Source organism: Ascidiella aspersa, chromosome 2 (genome assembly GCF_963924565.1).
Source record: "Ascidiella aspersa chromosome 2, kaAscAspe10.2, whole genome shotgun sequence".
NCBI lineage: Eukaryota > Metazoa > Chordata > Ascidiacea > Phlebobranchia > Ascidiidae > Ascidiella > Ascidiella aspersa.
Window position 1 is genome coordinate 22,306,334 of NC_139448.1, and position 24,812 is coordinate 22,331,145.

At 34.2% G+C, this 24,812-nt stretch overlaps 2 protein-coding genes across 2 annotated transcripts in view; both read left to right on the forward strand.

The window, feature by feature from the left end:
• LOC146164327 (protein SERAC1-like) overlaps positions 1-14,897 on the forward strand; it is a 37,698-nt gene extending 22,801 nt beyond the window's left edge. The window contains exons 10-16 of the mRNA XM_083383227.1: positions 1,488-1,582; positions 5,024-5,141; positions 5,235-5,401; positions 7,105-7,212; positions 10,427-10,536; positions 10,658-10,807; positions 14,704-14,897. Coding sequence (XP_083239353.1) covers positions 1,488-1,582; positions 5,024-5,141; positions 5,235-5,401; positions 7,105-7,212; positions 10,427-10,536; positions 10,658-10,807; positions 14,704-14,888 — 933 coding nt within the window. The 3' untranslated portion in view covers positions 14,889-14,897. The remainder of the gene's footprint in view (positions 1-1,487; positions 1,583-5,023; positions 5,142-5,234; positions 5,402-7,104; positions 7,213-10,426; positions 10,537-10,657; positions 10,808-14,703) is intronic.
• A 501-nt stretch (positions 14,898-15,398) lies between these two features.
• Positions 15,399-23,961, forward strand: LOC146164329 (uncharacterized). Its single transcript, XM_083383228.1, has 5 exons — positions 15,399-15,615; positions 18,952-19,148; positions 21,539-21,669; positions 23,010-23,155; positions 23,260-23,961. The coding sequence occupies exons 1-5, from the start codon at positions 15,399-15,401 to the stop codon at positions 23,601-23,603; spliced, it is 1,035 nt and encodes a 344-aa protein (XP_083239354.1). The 3' UTR covers positions 23,604-23,961.
• The last annotated feature ends 851 nt before the right edge of the window (positions 23,962-24,812 follow it).

Consider the following 24,812-nt stretch of genomic DNA (forward strand, 5'->3'; position numbering starts at 1 on the left):
TTTTGCAGAAGATGTCTGCAAACCTCTGATTTTTCATGTTTTTTATGTTCTTTGACCCTCTTAAAAGATTTGTCGAGTTTGGCCAATGTAGGAAACACCACATGAACAAAACTTTGCCACCAGTGAAGCGAAATACAAACCTGTGTAATTCACAACGTATATGATGTGAAGCTGGGCCTATGTATGGTGGCCGCATTAATATAAAAACAACAATTAGTGCCCAGTACCCACACCCTTTGAAAGTAAAAAAAATCAACTCAGGCATATTTTCTTAGAGAAGTAATACAGTTGAAATGTTGTCGATTCAATTAAAAAACAAATTTTAATAAAGTTTTAAACTGTAAAACAATTTATTAAGGCTCCCTACTGTTTTTATTGCTAAGTTTTTTATATCTTCTTAATTTTACAATAATCAAGTTCATAAAGTTCAACAAAAAATGTGATACCCGACCCACAATCGTAACAGTTATCCAGATCCAGTTGGTCAGGACTTACAATTATCTAACCCTTTAAGGCAGTCAGAACTTACAATTATCTAACTCTTTTATGTCGCTTTAATAAAAAGTTTTGTCAATTTCAACCAAATAACAGCATTTTTTCTGCTACACGCGATTGGGCTGCATTTTAAGCTGCACTTTACATAGAAATCAAGTAATGCTGTATAGTTTTTAAACTACTATGTACATTCCTAATACTAGCAAGTTGTAATGTGGTTTGCTCTCTTTTTATTGCTTAAACATTTGTTCTAAGTTAGTGTTGTGCTGTGATGTCACTGCTTATATGTGTGTTAGATATAGAACAGCTGGTGGACACATATCTAGGCAAGACATTGATACAAGATGTTTTTTCCTTTCCTACTGTTTATCATTTATTATCCAATGAATTTATTTCCTATTTTGTTGGTTTTGGTCCAGTTCAAACAATTATTGATGTTTTGCCAATAACTTTAGGTTAAATACTAAGTGTTGCACTGCTATTTTAGTTTTAGACTTTATTTAATTGTCTTTTGGTCTTTTTAAAAATGTTTTGGTTGTTTTCTGACAAGGTTTTGTTATATTATGCTTGGTTTAGGTTCTCGTTCAAAACTTATTCACATGTTTTTGTACACTTTTGTGTCAGAGGTCTTACCTTGACAACTTTACTTTACTTGATTCATTTAAGTCTTTAGAAAGTTACTTAGTATTACACAACACAAATAAACTATTTAAAGTTTTGCATTTGATGCTTTAGTTGTATCACCTACAAATTTTGAGACTTTTTCACTTATCGAAAATTTTAAACTTTTTGTACGTTTACAAGTAAGTTTTAATGTGTTTTTAGGTTTAGTTGACAGCAGATAAAGTAGTTGAAAACCATTAAAATAATATATAACTTAACAATATTAAAAAGTGAGAAAGTCCAAAAGATTTTTTTTTCATGTTTTGATTTATAATATACTATTTTTCAAGGTTGGCAATTTAGGAAATTACCGTATCACGTTTTTGCAGGCCTCACGTGCACTTGTCAATCTTGATCGCGAAAAAACTACTTCAGAAGTATTTGAAGATGGAACATATCTTGTCTACCCAAGATATCGATCTAAGTAAATATTTTTTTTTACGTTTTGATATTTTAGGGTTTTGTTTATCTTCCTGGTTAGCTTTTATGCATGTTTGTGTATTTGTCTATCGTTACCTCTGGTCTGTCGCTGGTATGTGTTAACTTAAAGCAGTGATTCCTAAACTGTGTGCTGCGGCACACTAGTGTTCCTCGAGAGATTGCCAAGTGTGCCGCGAAACTTTTGTAATTTCAGAAAATAGAGTATTTGTATTACCAAACCGCATGCATGCAAGCATTTTAAACTTAAATACGTACTACCCATTACAAATTATTTATATTGAAACATTTGCATATAGTTTGTTGTGTGTTAAGGGCGGTAGTAAAATAACTCTATTGTTGTTCCGTTAAAAGTGTGCCGCAAAATATTTAAGATATTTTTAGTGTGCCGCAAGCCAAAAAAGTTTGGAACCACCGACTTAAAAAGACAGACAGCGCAACGTCGCTCACACTGCTCCCTCCTAATGGCTTCCTACAATGTGTTTAACCGCGCAAAGTTTAGGCAGAGTTCACAAAATACTGAGTTTAAGCTGCAGTTTAACAGTAAGCAATTTTTGTTTCTAAGGGTATTATTCTTATGTTTGACACATTTTGGCACCAGGATTACAGATTTGAATATCACGCTATCATGCAAGTCTAAACAATTGCTGCTACAATCTACGATTCTACATTTGAAAGTGATTCCCGATCGATGTCACGAGTTTTCTTTACTTAAAGATCAGTGACAAACTTAGCGTTGTGTGCTATAGTCGATTACTTTGTACATTTAAAAAAAAGTGCATGTTAAATTGTTACTATATTTTTAAAAACAAATTATTTTTTTTTGAAAAGAATTACAAAAAACAAAAAAACATGCTCTTTAAACTTTTGTTAAAACGTAATATACAATTAATTGTAAAGAACCCAGAAGATAATAAACTGTTTTATACACAAAATTTGGATAGATTTCGCAAACTATAGCGCTTATTGCAGTTGTAATTGACTTACATCGGCGGTAGAACGCCAGTAGTCCTTTACCAGGAAGAATTAAACTGGTAAATAATGTGTTTGCAGCGGTTTTAACAAATCCCATTTTTTTGTTTTTTAAACGGTATTTTTATGTTAGATACAGTTTGGTATCACTCAACATTGCTTTTTGGTTACACTATTTTTACATTGTACAAAAAACTGTGTACCAAGTAATTTAAGCTCACAAGACTAAGAATTGAATTTTTTTTACAGCCAGGCAGATAACTGCGCTTATAATTTATACCTTGCCTGTTGATTCAAAACCACTTCAACATAGACTTCAAAACCACTTCAACATGGCCTTATCTTTATAAGGTGATATATTGTGGGAAAATCATTAATTTATTATTGTGGGAAATCATTAATTTAACATTTTAAACACAATCAGCTCCCAGCTGCAAACCGTCTAGGGACGACCAGCGCCTTTGCTAGGCTACCGTTAAATGCATAAAACACATCACATGTAATCACATTTATATTTACCGAACGTGTAGCACCACATAATTCAATATTTAAGGTTATACTCATAGGTTTAAATGATTCTTATAGTATGTTTATCCACGCAAAATTTAGGCAGATTTTGTAAAATGCCAAAGCAATTTTTATTTCAATCGGTTATGGGTTTGTTAAAGTCATCGTTTTACGAAGACTTTTATGCTCATTTTTTTAAAACAGTGTGAAATTATAAAGTGTAATCTGTAAGTTTGCGAGTTAGATTGTTAGGTTTTTTTTAAGGCTTATAATATAAATTATGTTATTTCCATTTACAGGATGTGTATAGCAATGTAGTGCAACTTAAAGGGCGATATATGTTAAACATCCTTTGCTGTACCCTCTCTTTTATGAACCTATCCAAAAATAACTTAAAATGGAATAGTTATCAAGAACCCACTGTTTTATGGATCGTTTTGTTTTGTTGATGAACCACCAAAATTCAGAGTGATTTCGCAAATTGTCATGTATTGCAGGTGTCATTAATTTCCATAGCCGACACAACTACACTAGTATTTTATTATTTAAAAAACTATTTAACCTGGCAAGCCCGGATATTTCATCTAATTGAAGGATAAGAAAGCAACATTTTTTATATTGTTCTAAAATAGAAGTTTTTAAATTTATAATTACACTGTTAAAGTGCTAATGGTTTTAAATAACGCATTCTGTGTTTGATTATATCAACATAGTTTTTTGCGGTTAAGTTGTGCTAAACAGGAAGTTGCCTAGATTTAACTTGGGAGTGATAAAAATAATTAAAACCTAAAGAAATGAGAACGTTGCAAAATTGGAGTTATTTTGTTACATGTATCTCTAAAATAGGTGTATTTCTGTTGCACTGAGGCACATGTAATCAGGTAAAATTTGAAAGAGTTGTATTTACTCTATCGGACACTAGTGATACTTTTTTGGCTTAAATTATATTCCTTTAAACAAACATAAGATTATGCATTTTACTTTAGTTTTGCCTCCTTTATCTGGAACCTTTCTATAACTGGTAATTTGAGTTTTGAGAACTTGGCTCAAAGTTTGTAGAAATCACAAGTGGTGCAACTCAGATCTATAAGCGCTTAAATGTTTTCAAATTGCCTGAGTTTATATTAGGCACTTAATAATAGAAAAGTGACAAAATAGAAAATTTGTCGTTTTCAGAATGATGCAATAATTGGATAATTAAAATGTGTTTCTTACTTCATGCATTTTAATTGCTTTCATTCTACTTTAAACTGGTGAAGCACGGTTGTGTAAAAGCTTGTCAAGATTTCAATACATTTTGTCTTTATATAGTGCCATGTGGTAACCTTAATTCCTTTAGTGATTTTTCTATGAATAGATATCAATCTTATCACAATATCTTAATAAGTTTAAATCCTGCTAGAAGATAATATCTAGCATATTATTGTCTTCCATCTGGTATATAATAAAAAAAATTAAAATCCTGCTGTAACTGCCTGCTATCTGTTTGTTAGATATATTCACAGCATCAGATGGATTTTAATAGAAAATAGTCAAAAAAAATGTTGAACATTGTTTATTAGTTACACTAAAATTTTGTGAAAGATTTGACTTCTTTTGTATGGGAAAATTAGCATTGACCTCAGTTGGTCATTGTTTCTTGGTGATACAGACTGGTTGTTCTGTTACTTAATGCTTGCTTCTGTTACACCTTTCCACAATTATGTTGTGCTGTGTAAGTTTCACTCAGTTTAGATATTAAAGTGAAAACTTGTGTCAATACCTATATAAGCCTTGTTGAGACATAAATATGCTGCAAAGGTTTAAGTAGGAACAGACATCACTGTGAAATTTTACATTTTAGAGATATGTTGTCAGTAAGTTCAGTTTTATCTCGCATGCTGACATCAACTAGGCGATGTTTAATGTAGGTTCTTAACACATTGCTTACTATAGCTGTTACTCTCAGGTTAAAGCCAGAAGCAGATGTTGTATTTATTCATGGATTGATGGGAGGTGCATTTTATTCATGGAGACAGCAAGATGGTGCAAGTGGAACTAAGGATAAAACGGATTGCTGGCCTGAGGTAAAGTAAATAGCTGATGTACAACAGAGTGTCTGTTATTTTAACCAAGAAGCACATCTTCACACAACCACTTTAAAAGTATTTATTTTAAAGGATTGGATACCACAAGATTTACCTGGAGTTCGTGTGTTATGTGTTGAATATGATACAGAGTTGAGTGAATGGATGGCAATGTGTCCACATGAAACAGAAAGAAGGACTATTTCTTTCCGCAGTAGAACATTATTAGACAAGATTAAACATGCGGGTGTTGGTGACAGGTTGAAAATGTTTTTATTTTTTACCAGCTTTTGTTACTGTTTTTGTAAGTTGTCTGAAAACAAAGCATATATAGTATATTGTCAACAAACAACAAAAACTAAAATTGGTCTGCCCTGTGAGCAGACTTTCAATGAATTCTATTGAAAATCGATAAATTCTATAACAACAGTAAAAAAAAGAAAAAAAAAATAGTAATTCAGAAATATTGTGCTAATATTAAGTTAAACATGTATTTGTTGATTCACCCTAGAAATCAAAATGTACAGACTTCATGAACTTTTACATCCAAGTATCAAAATAAAGAAAGAACATTTATTGGCCTTGTACTTTTTTGTATTTTAAACTATGATTAAATGTTATATATGTTCTTATAAAGAAATATATGTTAGGGCCACACTGCTTTATATACTTTAGTGAAACAAATGTAGTAGCACTGCACACTAGAGAACCTTGTGCCTAAACCCAAAACAAGGTTATGATGGACAAGTTGTTTAGGTTTGCATCAATTGTAGCAGACAAGTGTTATTTTCGTCCTTTAAGACAGATAAAAAAAATTAATGTTAAGTTAATGTTAAAAATATATGTCAGCGCCACACTGCTTTTATATAGGTCCCTTTATCTATTTTTCTTCAGTACCCTTTATCTATTTTCTTGGAAATACTAAGTGTTTTGTTTTTTCCATTTTGCTATGTGGTTTGTTTAACTGGCATGTAATGTTTCTTGGGCTCCAGAAGACGATAGGTGTCCGTAACTTGAAAAAAAAACTTTTCCTTTTTTGCCACCAAACTTTTATGAAAAAAAGTGTGCAGGTCCCAAAAATTTGCACATTTGGGTAAACAAATTTGTTTGGCGGGAACACTAAACTGAAAATCATTGACTATATTGCTTGCACTCAAAACATATGCTAGCAAATACAATAAAACTTTTGTTATCTATTTTAGCCTCTTATTTCAATGAAAATTGGGAATTATTGGTCCTGCAAAGTAGGCGCTACTTTGCTGTGTAAACTTCAACTACCTCAAACTGTCAAAGTTTAATTCTTTCAAATTGAAACTGAATTTTAAACAAGTGTTTTCAGCAATAAACCATGCAAAGTTGTTACACCATCCAATTTTCACATTTTTTTTGTATCGAATTTTAAAATCCATATCTTATTTTTTTATAGAAGAACACTAACATTCTGATTATAAAGCTACACCCAATGTCATACAAAGAAAGTTATTTTGTTGGCAATCATTTTTTAGATCACAGAAAATCCAAAAGTATTACTGTATTTGTACTACACCGAAAAGCCATCGCAGACTCGCCGAATCTGTCGATCTATGATGCAAGCAGAGCAAGCCAGAAAAACAACTGGCCTGCAGTGAGGTTCGAACTCACGACCTCCGGTCAAGCCGGGACCGTCCGGAGGTCGTGAGTTCGAACCTCACTGCAGGCCAGATGTTTTTCTGGCTTGCTCTGCTTGCATCATAGATCGACAGATTCGGCGAGTCTGCGATGGCTTTTCGGTGTACTATTGATACGGAAGCCGTAATCGTTGGTCATAAAGCAACTTCCGAGGGGCTAGATCACAGATGTTATTAAACACATATGTTTGTGTGTGTCTTTCATTGTATTTGTACTAATGTGAGAAAGATTTCTGCTTGTTATATTTTAGCAGAATGATAAAGAAAATGAACTTATATGTGTTCTGTCATCATAGGCCTATAGTATGGGTTTCACATTCAATGGGTGGTCTTATAGTCAAGCATATGTTAATGGATGCCATGGAAAATCCGAAAAAGTATGGACAGATTCTTAGTAAAACAAAGTAAGTAAAAAATTTGTATTATGTACTTTGCAGTGTATATATGTAGGCCCTTAACTTAAACATATACATTATGCCAATAAATGTAGATCTTTTATTTAAAAAATATTTTAAAACATTTATACAAACTGTGGCTTAATAAGCAACCCCAAATAAACAAGACTTTGTTGGAAGACCATCAAATAAGTTAATCACTAGTGTCAGTGGTTCTCAATCGGGGGTCTGCGAACTCCTGGGGGCGCAAAACGTTTTTTTAAGGAGTCTGCAAAAAAATTTAAATATACCTTAATTAAATAATTAACTCTTGAAAACATGCTCAATCAGACTCTTGGTTAGTAACAAAAAATCACATTTTAACATGTTGTAAATCGCATTGAGTGTGATGTAACACTTCTATTGTGATGTAACACAAATAGATTGTAAAATAGAATACTGAATTAAGTTTATGCTATTGTTAAACACAACCACGCATTTCAAGACTTTCTTTGGAGATGTAGCAGCAGAACTCACATTGAAATCAACATATCATATAATTTGGTGTTGTCTGTTACTTAACACAACAAAGGGTTCACTAGGCAGATATACTGAATAACTGAAAAGAATTAAACGCAGATATTACACCAGAAATATAAAAGGAGTCCAGGACTGTTTAAAAGTGTCAAAAAGGGGTCACAGGTACAAAAATGTTGAGAACCACTGATTTATGTGATAGCTGACATCTACCTTTTTTAAATCAGCAATTCAAAGAATTAATCAGGAAAAAAATGATATTGTATTATACTTTCATACTGGTTGGTTTTATTATCGTCCACTTTAAGTCTTCAACAGACTAACTGAATCAGCCAATCAATTAACGATTTTCATGCAAACAAGTCCAGAAAAACAATAAGCCTGTGACGAACTTCAAACTTACTACCTCAGCCATAATAATATCTTTGATCTATCAACTAAGAGGTGAATAAGTTAAAAAAAGATTCATGACACGATTGCTTGCATTCTGTTATTGCAAACACCTTCATTTTGAAGGGTGATCAGGCCCATATTAAGTAAATAAATGATCTACACATACATGTAGAAAAACTGTAAAAAGTGATTGACTGATTCGGTTAGTCACATGTACTATTATATGTCAACGATTATTGTTGATCAAAATATGACTTCAGAAGGGTTAAATCACAGTTGTACATGTATATGTATGTATCTTTTACCAGTTTTATTATCTTAAAAGTTCTCAAAGTGAATCATTGAATTATTATTGATCCACCTTTTAAATACCTAGTTTACATGATGAAAAAGGGCAAAGATATAGTCAAAGATACTACAAAGAAATAATTTTGCAACTTAAAATGATTTTCCACAACTTCATTATATAACTTTAAACAATTTAACCATGTTTTAAATGATTACACTGTTTAAACAATAGTTTGGCACTAAGTGTTAAAGTTGTTTTACGATAATTCGGAGGACTCAGCCTGAAAGTTCCTTCAATTTTTTTATTTGGCTCTAGAGATATTCAATTTAAGTTAAAATTTTGGTGAAAGCCACACAAAGCGATATACAATCTTCTGGTAGAAAGGGGTCGGCAGGTGACATAGAACAGAAAATAGCGTTCCTGTTTTAAAAACAGAAAACTATATTGGTGACAGAATTGAAAAATGTAAAAACACAGACAAGGCATAGAGTAAGGAATTCGGTTTGAAAGGAAGAAGCAATTAAGAAAAAGGTTCACCAGTTTATCACAAGTATAAAAATAGCTTGAGTATTCTGCTGTTGTGTAGGCAGCTTTGGGTTGAAAAAAATTACTAGGGGCACTTCTATTTTAAACTTTTGCCGATACCAGCGTATCAATATGTGTGACTTTTGCCCAAAATTTCCAAGCATGAAGCTGAGATAAAGAAAAAGATAAGTTCCTGGCTCCCTTAAAACTGTGTAAATGTTGCACTAAAACCATTAGCTTCTGCTTGGTGTACAGCAGTGCCTTTCAACCTTTAAAATTTCCATCCGCACTTTTTATTTTCGGAAAATTTACCATCCGCACGAAACACGCACAAGTTCAACCTTTAGTTTTCATTGTGAGTTAACAATAAAAGTTTTTTTGTATTATAACCGTGTGCCTAAGCCTTAACCGATATAAAATAGATAGCTTAAAGCAAGGGTCTCAAACTCAAATTGCTCTGAGGGCCAAATGAGGACGTGTAAAATGCCTAAGGGCCGCAATTCACCATGAAATATCAACCAACAAGAACACAATAAAATATTAACACAAGTAGGCTGATAATTTAGGCTATTTTTTTGTTCTGGCTATAACTGGCAGCGTTTTTCATGGACAAAGGCCTTGATATTAGGCATCAACTTGTCAGCGGAAACCAATCTCAGCTTGGTCAAAGAAACTTCTTTGTTTGCAAAATTCTCGTTTTAGTTATTTTTGTCTCTTACTTTGCCCTGGTAAGCATCATATTTATCGCGGTGCATTGTCAAGTGCCGACGCATGTTTTACTCCTTGATCACAGTTATCTTTTGCTGGCAAATAAGGCAATGATTAGTATCTCTGACCGCGGTGACAAAATATAACTCCTCTCACTTATCTTGAACAACTTTCCTTTCGTCTGTGATTTTACTCATTTTAAAAGCAGAAGACAAGGTTGCTTTTTAAACTATAGCAATTAATTCAATAGTAGGCTAGGTTACACCTCGACAATCCATTTGAACAGTATGACCAATCCACTAACACCTGACCTGACTGGAGCAATTTACAACGTTATTGTGACAACTTTACAGATGTGAATAGGCAATGTGACGTAATAGTAGATCTTTTACCGCATAAATGGTAGTGTTGGAAGGAGATGTGATAGTGAAGTTTGATGATTAGTTTCAGTTTTTGGGGGCATTTTTAGAGGGAATTTTAACTTTTTAAATCTGAAAAAATATATGTGGCACTTGGATATTGTCAAATACTTGAAAATATACGGGCCGCACAAAATTATCTCCGCGTGTTTGAGACCCTTGGCTTAAAGGCTGCAATGAACCACTGAGATACTATATTACTGTATCTATTACGCATAAGTTTTAATAAGAGAATAATGATGTTTTTTGGACAAAAACATTACAAGAAAAATAACAGATTTACAGATTTTTTCTCCCTACAAAATTAATTTAAATGATCATTATGATATATTGTTTCCTATCTATTTGGTGACCAAATATCCTATTGTTACAGAGGAATTGTTTTCTTCAGTACTCCCCACTTTGGTTCACAGCTAGCTAACTATTCAAGAAAAATTAGAAAAATCCTTTTTCCATCGGTTGAAGTGATGGAATTAAGTCGCAGTAGGTGTTTGACAAAAAGCTTTATGTATCTGTTAGTCATTTTTATTGGTATTTTGTTAAACAATGTTATTTCTTGTATTTTGTCAATTTGTACAATTTACCTGTTGTGTTTTTTTGATAGATTCTCCCAAGCTAGCTGTGATGAATGACACATTGCAACGTATCGCAGAAAAAATGAAAATAAAAGTACTAAGTTTTGGCGAGATGCAAACTACTAACATAGGACATGGATTGAATATTAAAATACTAATTGTTCCCCCAGAATCCGCAGGTTTGTGCATTTTACAAATTTAAAGATTCATTTTACACAAAAATTAAACGTTCAAATAACTCCTCTGGCACACTAACCCCTTATCATTGTGAAGCCTGGGGTGATGGTTTAATATTTCCGTCCCACATTTGTTAATGCTTTCAGGAAAAGGAGAACCTGTAATATGTAGGTTATACCATTGGGTTTTAACTGTAATAATTTTATGCGGTTCATCAAAATGCCAAGTTTAACAAAGTAACCACACAAAGTTTTCGCCCTTTCTGTGAATTTTATTCGTATCTTCACTACAACCTACACTATGAGAAAAAGCATTCTGAAGGTGTTCATGGAAAGCTAGATGGACATTACAGAAAGCTGAAAGTTAGGCAATTCCACAAAAAATTAAAAAGCTAGCTTTCAATAGTGCACAGCGATAGCAGAAATGCAGTTCATAGCTACTTAATTGCACAGAGAATAGCGCAGAACCGTATTTTGACGGTAATTTTGTGAAGCACTGTCTTATCTATTGGACTAGATTTATCCAGCTTATGCAGAATCACAACTGATGGTGCTGAATCCATGTATGGAAATAGCATTGGATTCGTAGGTCTCTTGAAGCCTGCTTTTGAGGTTTTTTTGGGTGGAGGGGGTAATCTTGCTCTCCCCCACTCCTCGTTCCATTTAGCCATCCATTCAGATATACCAAAGCTTTCACTTTCTTGCAGTAATGATAGTGCAGCCGGTACAAAGGGGTGTCTCGATTGTAGCCTTTGACTGATGTTAGCCGGTCTTGTAATTTTGAGATGGAGAAGATTGCTCCATGAGGCCGCGGCGACCTAAACGTAATGTGGCTCCTCTGCGGCGAAGCTCAGCTGGCTGGATGCCTGCCAGAATAGGAAGACCGTCGACTGGCGTGGGGCGTAGGCAGCCAGTGACAATGTGCATGGCGTCATTGAGGCACTTGTCGATAAGATGGGTGTGAGCATTGCTGCCCCACATTTGCTAAGCTTTAGTCTCCAGTTTGGAAGGTAATCGGACAGGACCAACATATTCTGGTTCAGAGTTCTCTCAAGAGTCCGCCAATTTAACATTTTTCTTGTCAATGTTGTATTTTTTTCTTTGTCGATGGTAGTGTGAACTGAACATATAAAACACTACAGTTTCTTGGTGTCTTATTTAACACGTTACCGGGTATCATATTTTAAATACTCTACAATCTTCATAGCCCATCTGTTTCATCCACATAAACATCTTTGGGCAGTATAGAACGCGACTTATCCATCGAGCGCTGTGTGTAGCACCAAGTCTATAACAAGAAAAGGAACTTAATGTATCCCAATATTGCAAGAGTGTTTATCGGACATTGTTTGTAGTCGAATAAAATCATACACTTCTGTCTAATAAAAACATACACTTTGACATCACACTTTTGTTTTGTTTTTCGTGATTAAGAAGAAGGTTTAGATCCTGTTCCAAAGCTAGTATTTGACACCACAGCTTCTAACTGTGGCTAAACATGTGGTACTGCCCCCTGTTGGAAGAGTTTAGCACCAAAAACGTCTTTTACCTTGCATATCGCTATCATAAATATGAGTTGGTGATAGGAGCAGTATGGAAGCAGTTGTTTGGCAAAACACAGTTGGCCCTGAAAACAGTTTATTTAATGCCTTTTAATCAAAAAGGCTGAAACAACAAAAAATGCCATGGCTTGCCTGTTGTCACATAGAAAAGATGTAAGAGAAATACTTGAGGTGTGTATAATGAAATGTTTATTAAAGCTTGCAAAAAAAAAATTAATATATTTTAATAAATATCTGTTTTTACTTTTGCACTTTTGCATTTTTAAATAAAGCAGGGGACGGCCTAAAAGCAAGATCATCACCAAGTGACAAATTAAACTATTAAAATATCTATACCAAAACTTTAATATAGTAGTACAGTTCAGGCACCACTAAGATTTGGTTGTTGCGATTTTTTAAAAGGGGGGCCATAAGTGCGATAAATTGCTAAATCTACCTGATTTTGTGTTATACAACAAACTAAAATACATAAAGCTGTGTTCTCAATATAACTATTGCATATTATCACCCCTATGTAAGTTTACTGAAACCTCATCTTATCATGTTTTGTAACCCAGTTTAAGATGTTAAATTCAATTATGTCCACGCTAATTATATTTTGTCCTATTAGACTGATTAAGCCAGGGATAAGGATACGCATAACTGCATCTAAGTGTCAGTTGGTAATCTGACTTATTGCTTCTTCACACCAAGCTATATGGCCTAATTATGTGAATACAGTATAATGTTATAATATCAGAAAATTATCATAATTGCCGCGATTGTTTTATGTTGTAAATAAACAATGGTAATTTACTGTATAGCAAACTTAGTATTTTTGTAACAATTAGCTGAACAACAAATTTAGTGTTTTTTGACAATTGGCTAAATAACAATTTTAGTATTTTGGACTGCTTGCGGGCCTTTTTTTATTAGGTCGTGAGTGTCACGTTTGGCATGCATGCCACGTGTTGGACACCTCTGCCCTAAACAGAGCAAAACCATTACACTGAGACCCATCTGACTGATTCTGTGGATCAATGGTGCAAGCAAGGCAGGATGATAACAACTAGCATGCAGGGAGGTTCTAACTTACCACCTCCGGCCATACCGGGACCGTTGCTCTACCAACTTAGCTATGCAGGCTCTGAGGGAAGCGAGGCAACAAACAATCCTGACGCCAATGCTTGCTATATTCTGCTAGTACAGACAACTTCATACTAAGGGTATCTACAGTACCATATCATTCAATGAAAGATACACAAAAATATGTGTTGAACAACTGTGATCTAGCCCTTCAGTACAAAATATGAAAGACTTTTAAGTTGACTGTTTCCTTACAGTGCAAAACACGGAAGACTTTTAGGTTATTTATTCTCTGATTTGAACAAAGTTATTGAACAGTATTTGCTGTATTTTTTAGCTTGTGATTTGCAGTTATTTAATTTCCTATTTTGATAACTGGGTCTTTATTGTTTTTCTGAAATTTTTCTGTTGTATTTCAACTGTTTACACAACGTTTTTCTAAAATAACCAGCGTCTTGTTTTTTTTTCAACTGACAAAAATATCAACCAAACATTTGCGAGTTATGAACTCAAAAAAATACCTGATTTACGTTTGTAAAACATCTAAAACCTGTGGTTGACGATGCTTAGACACTAATGCAGTACTTCAAACAACAATAGATTGTTTAAATCAATATGTTTCTAATCGGTCAAAACTTGTTAAGAAAATATATTTTTTGGTCAAAAAATAATTGCCCTGATGATAATAAAGCTAAATAACATTACTGAGGCTGTAGACCAGTGATTCTCAATCTGTGTGCCTTGAGAAATTGTTACGTGATCATGGAAATAGGTTGTTTGTATTACAAATAGATATAAACACAAGCACTTCTGACTTGAATACTCACAATCCCTTACAAAATTGACAATATTAAGATTACATATAAAATGTTGTAAGAAAGGGCGATGGTAAATATACTATATTGTTATTTTATTAAAAATTTGCTGCTAAGTATTTGCAGTTTTTTGGGTTTGTTGCAAGCTCAAAAAGCTTGAGAACCATTGCTGTACATTATGGCAAGATGGGCACCATAAGGCATATGACCAAAATTTAACCGTAAAACTTTGACATGTTAAAAGGCATTGGACTATTTCGAAATTTATTCAGCCAGGATGCCAAAAATAATTTGAATTATGTTTAACTACATTTTGAGGGCCAAATACATTTTGAGAGTTTTTTTTTTCATTCTGAACAATTGTTAAATTTTTAGCAAAATTCTCTTGTGTTCGGCTTTTTTAATTTCTTCAAGACTATGTTACAATCTTACTTAACAACATTTTCATGATTTTCAGATCCTGGAGTAGGAGAATTCATGCTTGCTGACACCAACCACTTAACAATTTGCAAACCATCCAGCCGACATAGCTCCATCTACCAACAGACGATCCGGTTTATTCGGTCTTGCATTAAACCAACAATAATGCCTAGCGAGTTTGAAAAGGAGAAACCGGAACAAGATGGGACGGTCATCTGGTGATTTGCCAACCGGGATGTACATTTTTCTCTTTCAGTATAAAAAAGCCTTGAGTAATACAAAAAAAAAAATTTATTAACATTCCCATTATAATGAGGCGCTACCTAACACAAAGTTTTACTGTTGTTGATTTTCACTTGTTATATGGTATGTGAACAGAGATATTGTCATATTTATTGTTTTTTATTATATTTTGCGATTAGTATTGATGAATTGTAGTGTCCTGTGCATTTTGGCAAAAAGGAAAAAAAGTGTTGCTTTGTTTTAATAGAGAAAATGCAGCTAAATGCCCTGGAAATATCTTGTTTTTGTTTAGGCAAGTTTTCTATAAAATATAAAATATATGTTTGTGTAGTCTGCGTTGGTCTGACCTCCTCAATGATGGAACAGGGTAATACTTTGCTCCTATTTTGTTTAAGACTAGAAAAAATAGTGTATAGGCTACAACAAAGTTATTTCCTATTGATTTGATTAGAAACCCCAAAAAACGATGACCTACTGGATGAGAAATTGATGGAAATGGCATTTGAAACTGTTTGCAAGTCTAACGAATGTATTTGCACACCGTTGGTGAAAAATGTCGAGAGACTAGGGATGCTTACAATCCCTGACCATATGCGACTACAACTGAAAGTTTGTGATGCTGCTGAAAAAAGAAACTTCAACCATATAGCTGCTATCTTAGAAAGGTCACAGGTTCACCTGAAACTTGAGAACATGCAGATTTCAGGTACAATAATTTACTGTTTATTGTTCTAAATATGGTTTGGAAAAAACAAAATAAGTTTAGGGACAATTGTAAAGATTAGTTTGTGCCGGCCCCATGGCGCAAGCGGAAATGTGTACACACTTCAAAAACAGGTATTTCATCATACAGGGTTGGGTTGGTATCAGGGTGCTTAATTTAAAATGTGCTCTTATTCAGTAGTTCATTTAAAATTAATTTCTTGTAAGACATGATTTGGCAGTGGCTTATCCAGGGGGAGGTTATCATAGCCGTAGTGTTTCACACATAATTGGGTCAAGCATTTTAAGCTAAACTGTAACCAAAATTAAACATAAATCGCTTTTATCTCATGTTTGCACCTTGGTCGACAGTAGATATAGAATGTTTTTTCTCCATAGAGCACCTTTCTCTATTCATTCAGATTGGCTGATCGACAAGTTCAACGCATTAGTGAATAGAAAAGTTTATTCCGTGCACAGAAAGAAGTTAGCAATACAACAGGAGTTCATGTACACAAAATAAAAAATAAACAGTGAACATTTTACAAAACTAAATCAAGCCTTCCTTTTTTCACTAAACACTTCAAGTTAGGTACAGTTGGTAATGGTGGAATTTTGGGTATATACAAATATCACACATATTTTGCGGTCTTGGTTTAGCTTTTTAACTAAAGTGAATGTTTATAAAAGTAGTTTCACAGCTGGCTTTGTTCGCTTTCACTGGCTGTTAATTGGCTGTTTCTCATCAGGGTAATTCCTATTTTATGATGTCATTAATGACAGACAGAAAATGAGGGGTTTTTTTATGTTCACAATTCGGTCCACCCCCTCTAAAAAACAATATAAACTTAAAATTTAACAAGAGAAGTAGCAAGCACAACAGCAGTCAAACATATGTGATATTGACAATTTGTCAGTGAATCAGTTGTGTTTTTGTGCTGCCCAAATTACTGCAGAACATAGCTCTAATCCAGTGGTCGGCAAACTGTGGGCCGCGGCCCAAATGTGGCCACAGAACCATTTTTAGTGGGCTGCGGGTTACTTTTGAATAGCTTAGTGTTATCATGTAGTTGTGGGCCATGTGATGATTGCAATTTATCTTAAAAGTTGGTGTGGCCTATAATTTTTTTAATTGGCTCAGCTTGACAAATACCCCAAAAAATATAATTTGTAGAAAATATAATTTGTAAAAAGGGGCATGACTTCAAAATAGGTCTGCACCGCTTTTGATGCCTATACTGACTTGTTTCACTTAATCAATAATTGAGCATTTTTTTTGACTTTTTGGGTAAAGTAAGTCTACTAACAACGTTAACGATGAGTTTTACTGAGAACTTTAAGCAGTAGACTCTTCTGAAAATGAAGTTTCTGTTATCACCCCCGATAAATCAAGTCGTGTTGTAAAGACAAACTGCTGGTTTTTAGTGAAAAAAAAATCAACCAAAATTGTTATAGTGTGAGGTGAGGCACGACAAATATCCGAGAAGAGTGGAAGGTATCAAAGCATCACAAGATTGGCGCAAACAAGATCAGACATATACTTTCTATTTAGATGCATGGAATTAAACATTATCCAAAGAAGGCCTGCAGATCAAAAACCGTTGCGGTCAAACGAACACAGTTATTGAAAGCCCTAGATACATCGGCACACTTAGTATCTCTCTGAAAATAAGAACAAAACTGCGCAAATTTTAGGCCACAAGAAACTCGACGACGAACATAAAACAACAGAATATGGCAATTGGTCAACCTGCCTCAACATTTCCACTCGGCAGAAAAAACATCAAGATTTTTAAAGGGCCTGAGATTTTGACCATCAATGCAAAGTACAAAATAAAGGTGTGCATTTGCAACGACCTACAAGCTGTCCTTAGTCGCCATAGACTTTGCGAGTCCTTTCACCAGCGTCAACAACGGAACCAGAATGAGACACACAGTGGACGAGTGAGACGTTCCCACTACAACTAAACATCACAGCCACTGGATACCATAAAAATACATAAAGCTGCCTTCGGATGCGGGCGAACGCCGAGGTCTTGAAAAAGCAACAACTAGGCACAATATCCTCGCTTGAAAAGAGCGCTAACTGCAATCAAGCAACATAATTGTCACCATACTTACCAACAAGGGAGATGCGGTTGTCGTTATGGACACATGTAGACTAAATCTGAAGCACTCAGATTTCTTTCTTTCTGGTCTTCGTGTCAATTTTAAATTTGCTTAAGTTATTTACTTTGCATGGTTCTGATATATTATACTGTTGCAATCACTGTATGTGGTAACAGTTTTTTAAATGAACTTTTGGTTCTTGCCACACCATGGAAAGCTTTTTTAGTGTTTATACATTGGCTAAAGTTTCTACTCAATGTTTACAATTGATTTGTGATGCCCAGGGCTTTTCACCTGCGCGAGAGTTGAAATTTTTACACAGTCCTTGTATTGGTTACATCTTTCCAGCAATCACACTTTTAGCGAAAGATGTAACCAATACAAGGACTGTGTAAAAATTTCAACTCTGTATTGTCACAACTTTCGGAGATATTGCCCAAAACCTATTCCAGCGCGCCAAGTTCGCACAGGTGGGCTTTTCTTGGTAACCCAATTTTATTTAAATAGACAAGATAAGCCCTTTTATTAAATTCACTGATTGTTCTTCCTTCTAATCAGGTCCAAAGTTTACTCTTGATTGCACAACAGAATAGACATAAGAATCGTTTTTTAAAGCAACCCCAAAAATAGTCCACGAGTCTCAACTATAACTCGTTATATTCTGAGGGATCAGGCATGTACAAAAATTTCGCAAAACCTACTCTGCGAAATGAAAAAATTTCGAACATTTTGGTCAATTTAAGACGGAGTTTTTTTACCAAAAATGCATTTATGTAGCCAAATTTCGTCTTGAAACTGGCATGCTGTGTATGGGGCTTTAGTTTGACAAAAACCTCTAAAGGAAATAAAAAATTACATTTACTTTTTGTATAAACGGAAAAAACATATCGCCCCTTGTAAAACAAAGTGTTTATGCTTAATCAAACCTATGTGCCTTAAATCAAAAAATTAGCCGCGTGTCAAATTAAATTGCCTGTCTTTTGTCATGGTCTGGTTTATAAGGTTACGCTTATCTTCTTGTGTAATAAAAACTGTCTCGCTCCGTATTTTTTTAATCATATTTCTTTAAACGCAATACGACGAGTTATGTTTAGGCCAATAAAGTATATTTTTGAGTTTATTCCGCAATAATAATCTTACCAAAGACGAGATTGTGGCCGACGTTTAATTTATATATATCTTTTACCGTTAAACGATGTTATGTTTGTTTCTGCTTTGTTTTACTTTATAGGCTCATTCAAGTCGCGGGGTGTCGCTGTGCAAATGGAACACATATCCGCGCTTGTGCAAGATGGGGTGCAACGTTTAGTTACGATGTCAGCTGGGAATTATGGAAAAGCATTTGCCATTGCATGTCAACACCGTGGTATTAAAGGAACCGTTGTGATACCACACACTGCACCAATAAGTCGCCAAACGTTTATTCAGGTAAAGTGATGTCAATTACGCAAATCGAGAAATCTGTTTCGTTCACATTTATTTGGCTTTATTTATTCATTATGTTGCAAAGGTCTTTCCATTAGATCAGCGGTTCCCAAACTGGGTTCCGTACAGCAGTTTCAGAGGGCCTGCAATAAGAATTAGTCTTTAAGTTTTTAAACATAAGGCTTAAGCGACTGTTTATAAACATTAGAGCCGTGGTTGTCAACTTTTTTTGCAACAGTGTACACTTTCACTTTTACTGAATAACTTGTACATCCTAGTCCACGCAATGCACGGAACTTATAGAACCATGTTGTACTACAAAAATACTGTTAACCGGTATGAAGAACTAGTTAGTGCCTCAGAATAACGATTATCAAGAGAAATATTTGGTTATGATGTCACAAATAGAATAGTCTGTTACAAGCTATGTACGCATCTATAAATACATCTATTCTAGTGCCATGTATTGTACACTCCGGTGAGTCTGGTAATAAACCTGTTTATTTCTTATGATACCTGATCATGGCTTATTGTAATGCGGTATCTTGTACACCCCATCAATGTGGTACACCCTTTAACAATTCTAGTACACCCTGGGGTGTACAATACACCTGGTTGAAAAGCAGTGCATTAGAGTATGTTATAAACATCATCTGTCATCATTGTTAGTTTTTAGTTGTGTTCTATTATTCGATAATGTAACGTGTTTTATGATATTTCTTTGTAAAATAACAAAGCACTACCTTCTTTCAGCGAATCGTTCGCTTTATTTAGAATATTGTTACATTAGAAAGAATCGTGAGTGCACTAGTGCACTACAAGAAACATGGGTCAACTGACCCATGAAATTTAGGCCGTTAAATGTATTTTATTAGGCTTGAATTTTATTAGGCCGCGAAATCTCAAAATAATTGCAACTGGTCCAGCAGCCACAATTTTAAGAAAAGTTCGGGAATTCGGGAAAGAAGCTTGATGCAGTGGTATCGCGCGCTCTAACTATAAAATTTAACCTTTTATCAAGTGATGTTATTATTCCTTGGCTTTCCGCATTCTGTTTTATACCGTCCATATTTTATAATTATACAAAATCCACATTCGTAATTACGTAACTGCAAAAAAATTTTTTTTGCGATTTACGAGTTTTTAGGCTACTCTTGTTAGTTTTTTGGTTTGGAAACTACTTTTGTTTGACCAAATTATGCTATCTATGTTTAGGGGAAACAATTAAAAAAAACGTTGCCGTTATCAGACCTAATTTGTCGGCGGTAATTTTTTTTAAACGCCAAATACTAACGATTTGATATGTCGTTAAATCGTTTGTTGTACACAATTTCGCAACTGCAAAAAATAATTAAACAAAGGCATCGCTCGTAATAAAAGGTTCTACGCAATCAAAATTTGCGTTAAAAAATCTAGGCTGGCCAAAGAATTTGAATATAGCATCCGCCCCCTCAAATAATAAAGGCCCCTTAGTTACGTCGTAACATAGTCTTAATCGGGCGAGGCGCGGAAAAATGTTTTGGTTTAATTTGGCAAGTATTAGTCAATCGCTGCAAAGCTGCATTATAAACCCCGTAACATGAACGCATGACTCGCAAAATATAAAACTTTTTTACTTAAAAAACACTAGCTATATTGCAAAAAACATTAGAAAATTTGCCCAAAACGGCAAACCACCCTCTGACTGTAGAATGTTGTAACATAGAAAAAGGATAAGAAAAAGTCTCATAATCGACCAGTTCAGTAATAAAGTCACAGGAACAAACGTCACATTGCACCATATTTTCTGTGACTCTTATACTGTAAATAAATTTCCACTTATTAATTATTGTGAGCGGTAGCCTAATTATATTTCAAGCCAGCGATGAAGTTTGTAACGTCGTAATTCGCTTCATTGGGCTTTCCTGGACACAACAATGGGCAATTTTAATGTTCAACATGCATGCGACACTTACGGTTATGAGGTAACCGGTATATTAAAGCATATTGATCAACTTGATAAGTCTTCGTGCCAACACCTACTATAAGTATGCTACTTGTGCTGTTTGAGAATGTTTTTCGTTCTATTCTGATGAATATTGCTTGAAGAACGTTATTTTTAGTAACACATAATAATCGACGTGTTGATAACCCCTGCTCTAACCATTACATTACTTTTTGGTTACATGTTAAATTATCACAATTTCATTTTTTAAATGATCAGCTATAATAACACAAAAGCGATCTTAAAAGGACATGACTAAACATAATATGTAATAGTGATTAAGTAGTCACAGCTTGATGAAATATGTTTATTACACTTTATTAATTCAGGCAGATTTTCATATTATTTTATCCGTTTGTCGCAAATTTTTAAAGCAACATTTTGTTGTAAAACAAGTTTTTTTTAATAGAGTTTCGGGTGCGAGGTAATTCGAGTTCCATCAGCAGACCTAATGACAAAAGTTGAAGAATTAATAAAAAAGGAAAACATGCTATTTCTTCCACCATTCGATGATATAAATATAATCGCTGGATATTCTAGGTGATTAACTGTATCTTTTAAATACGTAGGTTATCATTGGTAAAATCAACGCAATTTATATCATATTTTAAATAAAATATATCACAAATAAAAACTAAATTTCATGGAATACCCTAGTTGTTATCTGCTAATAATGTAAGGTAAGGTATCTATTAATTTTACTTTTAATAATAATTTTTCACAATGAATAAAACTAGAATAAATTTAAATTGGGGGTTCGCTATAAAAAATTCAGAAATGACGTAGCAAAGTTACGTCATTCAGCAATTAGTCTTAAAGCACCCGTTGTTCTTGCAATCTCGTGTGCAAATGAAACCCAGTTTAATCGCGGAAAGTAATAAAATCCCCATATTTGGTTTAACAAAACTTTCAATTGAAACGTAAACAGGTTTGTATATTGATCGATATAATGAAATTTAAAATCTATTTAAAAAACAATTACACTTTGTAAAGTTGAAGAGTGGCGCAACATGATACGAAACTGTAACATACCGCGAAAAAAATTGCATAAGTTGCTAAAAAATATAGTTTGAAAGGGAGCATGGCCTTGTGCTCCAAACTGCCAAGAAGAACTATGTAAAAGGGCTACCTCAAACTAATCGCATTTAAAGGATTTTTAGCTGATTTAGAACGAAATAGGTGTTGAGGCCTTTGATAAAATATTTTGTCTAATACATCATTGTGACCAGGTTTTTTTAAGGTGTTTTGGGGGACCGAAGCGGTCCCCCAAATTTCTCCAGCGGTTTCCCAAATTTTGGACTTGCAACTTTTTGGTATTTAAATGAAACATTTGCGGTCTCTTAAAACTACTTAGCGGTCACCCAAACCAAACCTTAAAAAAAACCTGATTGACAAAAGTTTATATCGTCTGCCTGTTGTAGTAGCTTTGAATTGGTCTCGAATAAACTATAAAGTTTATCAACTAAAAAGTCAATCCTGGGAAACCGATTAAATCAACATTTGAAGTTCAACAGTAGACCGACCACAAACAGGAATTGAGAGGAAAATAGTTGAATAGCCCTCCAAAGTGACCCCATAGTTTTTTAATTAAGTATTTAGTAAATACAACCCCATGGTGTGTTGCTTTCTTTCGATGAAATGGGTGGAAAATACGGTTGTTTTTCTTATTTTTTGTAATCGAATAAAGTAGGCTAAATCTTCTGTTATAATTTATTTGATTTTTTATTATTTCACTGGAATTAATAGTATTGTTTTCAGTCAACTTCTTTTTCGTAGTTGTTGTATAACGATGGCTGTAAATATGGCAATGTTATTCTAAAGTAAGACATGACGAAACTAGAATACATATATTAATGTTATTGCTCAATAATAAAAATTAGCATTGGATTGGAAATCTTGGATGAGGTCACTCCAGACATAGTTTTGGTTTGCTGTGGAGGAGGAGGACTTGTGTCGGGAATATCTGCTGCTTTAAAACTACGCGGTTGTCTAAATTGTCGTATTTACGCCGTGGAACCCGAAACAGGTGTAAAAGTCAAACATTTAGACCTACAAACATTACTAACACAATATCTATTTAACGATGAGTTTTAGGTCTTCCAAGTAACATAAAAACGGTATTTTTATTAGCAAATACGATGGAGAGAAGCTTACACACCAACCAACCTGCATCTCTAGCTACGGCGTGCAGTATTGCCTCCGGGTTAGCACCTCCGTTCACTGGAAAATTCTGTTTCAAACACGTTAGAGAATTTGCCACTGGCGTCATAACTGTTAAGGATGAAGAAATCGTGGCGTCCACGCGTATTTTGTATCAACGTGGTCTAGTTGTCGAGCCATCTGGAGCAGCTGCTTTTGGAGCTCTCTTGTTTAATAAAGTTCCTGACCCCAAAGGTATAATCGTAGTTGTGTTAACTGGAGGAAATATCGCTCCTCCAGAATTGGTGAATATATTTGAAAAGTACGGCATTTAAACATTATATAATTGTTCCTTGATTGTTTTTTCATAAAAGCTATTTTAAGATTACCAAGTTATAAATTAAATATTTTTACAGTTTGCAGAAATATAAAATGGAGTAGCCTATCGCATTACAGATTTACAGAAATAAATTCTGCCTAACGTTGGACTATGTAAAAAATAATTAACTTAAATATTCTTTAAAGACAGGTTTGGTGTAATCACTGTAATGTATATGGTTACTTAATCGCTGTGTTGCTTCAGTATTTGCATCACACCTTAGTCAAATTTGTTACATAACGGAACTTAGACCTTTCCTTGTTATTAGGGCAATAATTTTGACCTAATGTGTGATCTTTGACTTTGTTTGCCAAAACGAATCGCTTTACTTATTAAAATTTTTTGTGTTTACGAAATTCGCCCCATTTGTCCTTACGTCTAAATTTTAATGCGATTACAATCTTGTTTATTAAAATATATATTTTCGTTCTTCTGGATTTTTGTCTGTTTTTCGAAACTAAGAGAACTTTGTATAGTATTTTGTTTTACCAGCTATATAGTTGCTTTAGTAATTACGTGCTATGACGTCTGTGATTGTGTGACAGATTTATCGTCTTCGCATTCTGTGTCGAAGCAGTGCTAATCTCACCCATATAGCGTTACACGATAATTATAGTTTTCTAGTGATTATCTCTCTGTTGTCAGCAGTCGAGCTTGTATATTTAAAATAAGCAATCCACTTGAAAAGCAATCCACTTGAAAAGCAACCTTTTTAATTATCGACTTGCAGCACGCAAGTGGCATCTGCTTCTATAGTTTGAAACTGGTCGTTCGTTCATCAATTATAACCAATCTAACCAACTTAATAAATTTTGGTTGGTTCGCAAATTAGTCCCCCAACCTGAGATTTGGGTATAAAAGAAGCGTCACTTAGAACGCCCCTCTATCAAATATACAGGGTGGTCCAGAAAAACCTACCACATTTTAAATTGTTACTGTACCAAAGCTGTAGTATTCTGACAGGAGGTTGAATTAATATATTGTATCAAAGGAATTACCAGTTGTGTTTCAGGTTTTAGTTTTTATAAGTAAATACTGTTTTGTGCAAATTTAATTTTTTTTTTGTATCTATATGTAAAATGGCCTTGACTGGCGAAACACAATACATTTATTGTGGAAGATTTCGTTAGAAATGGGGAATCTGTGACTCGAGGGCGCCATCTAC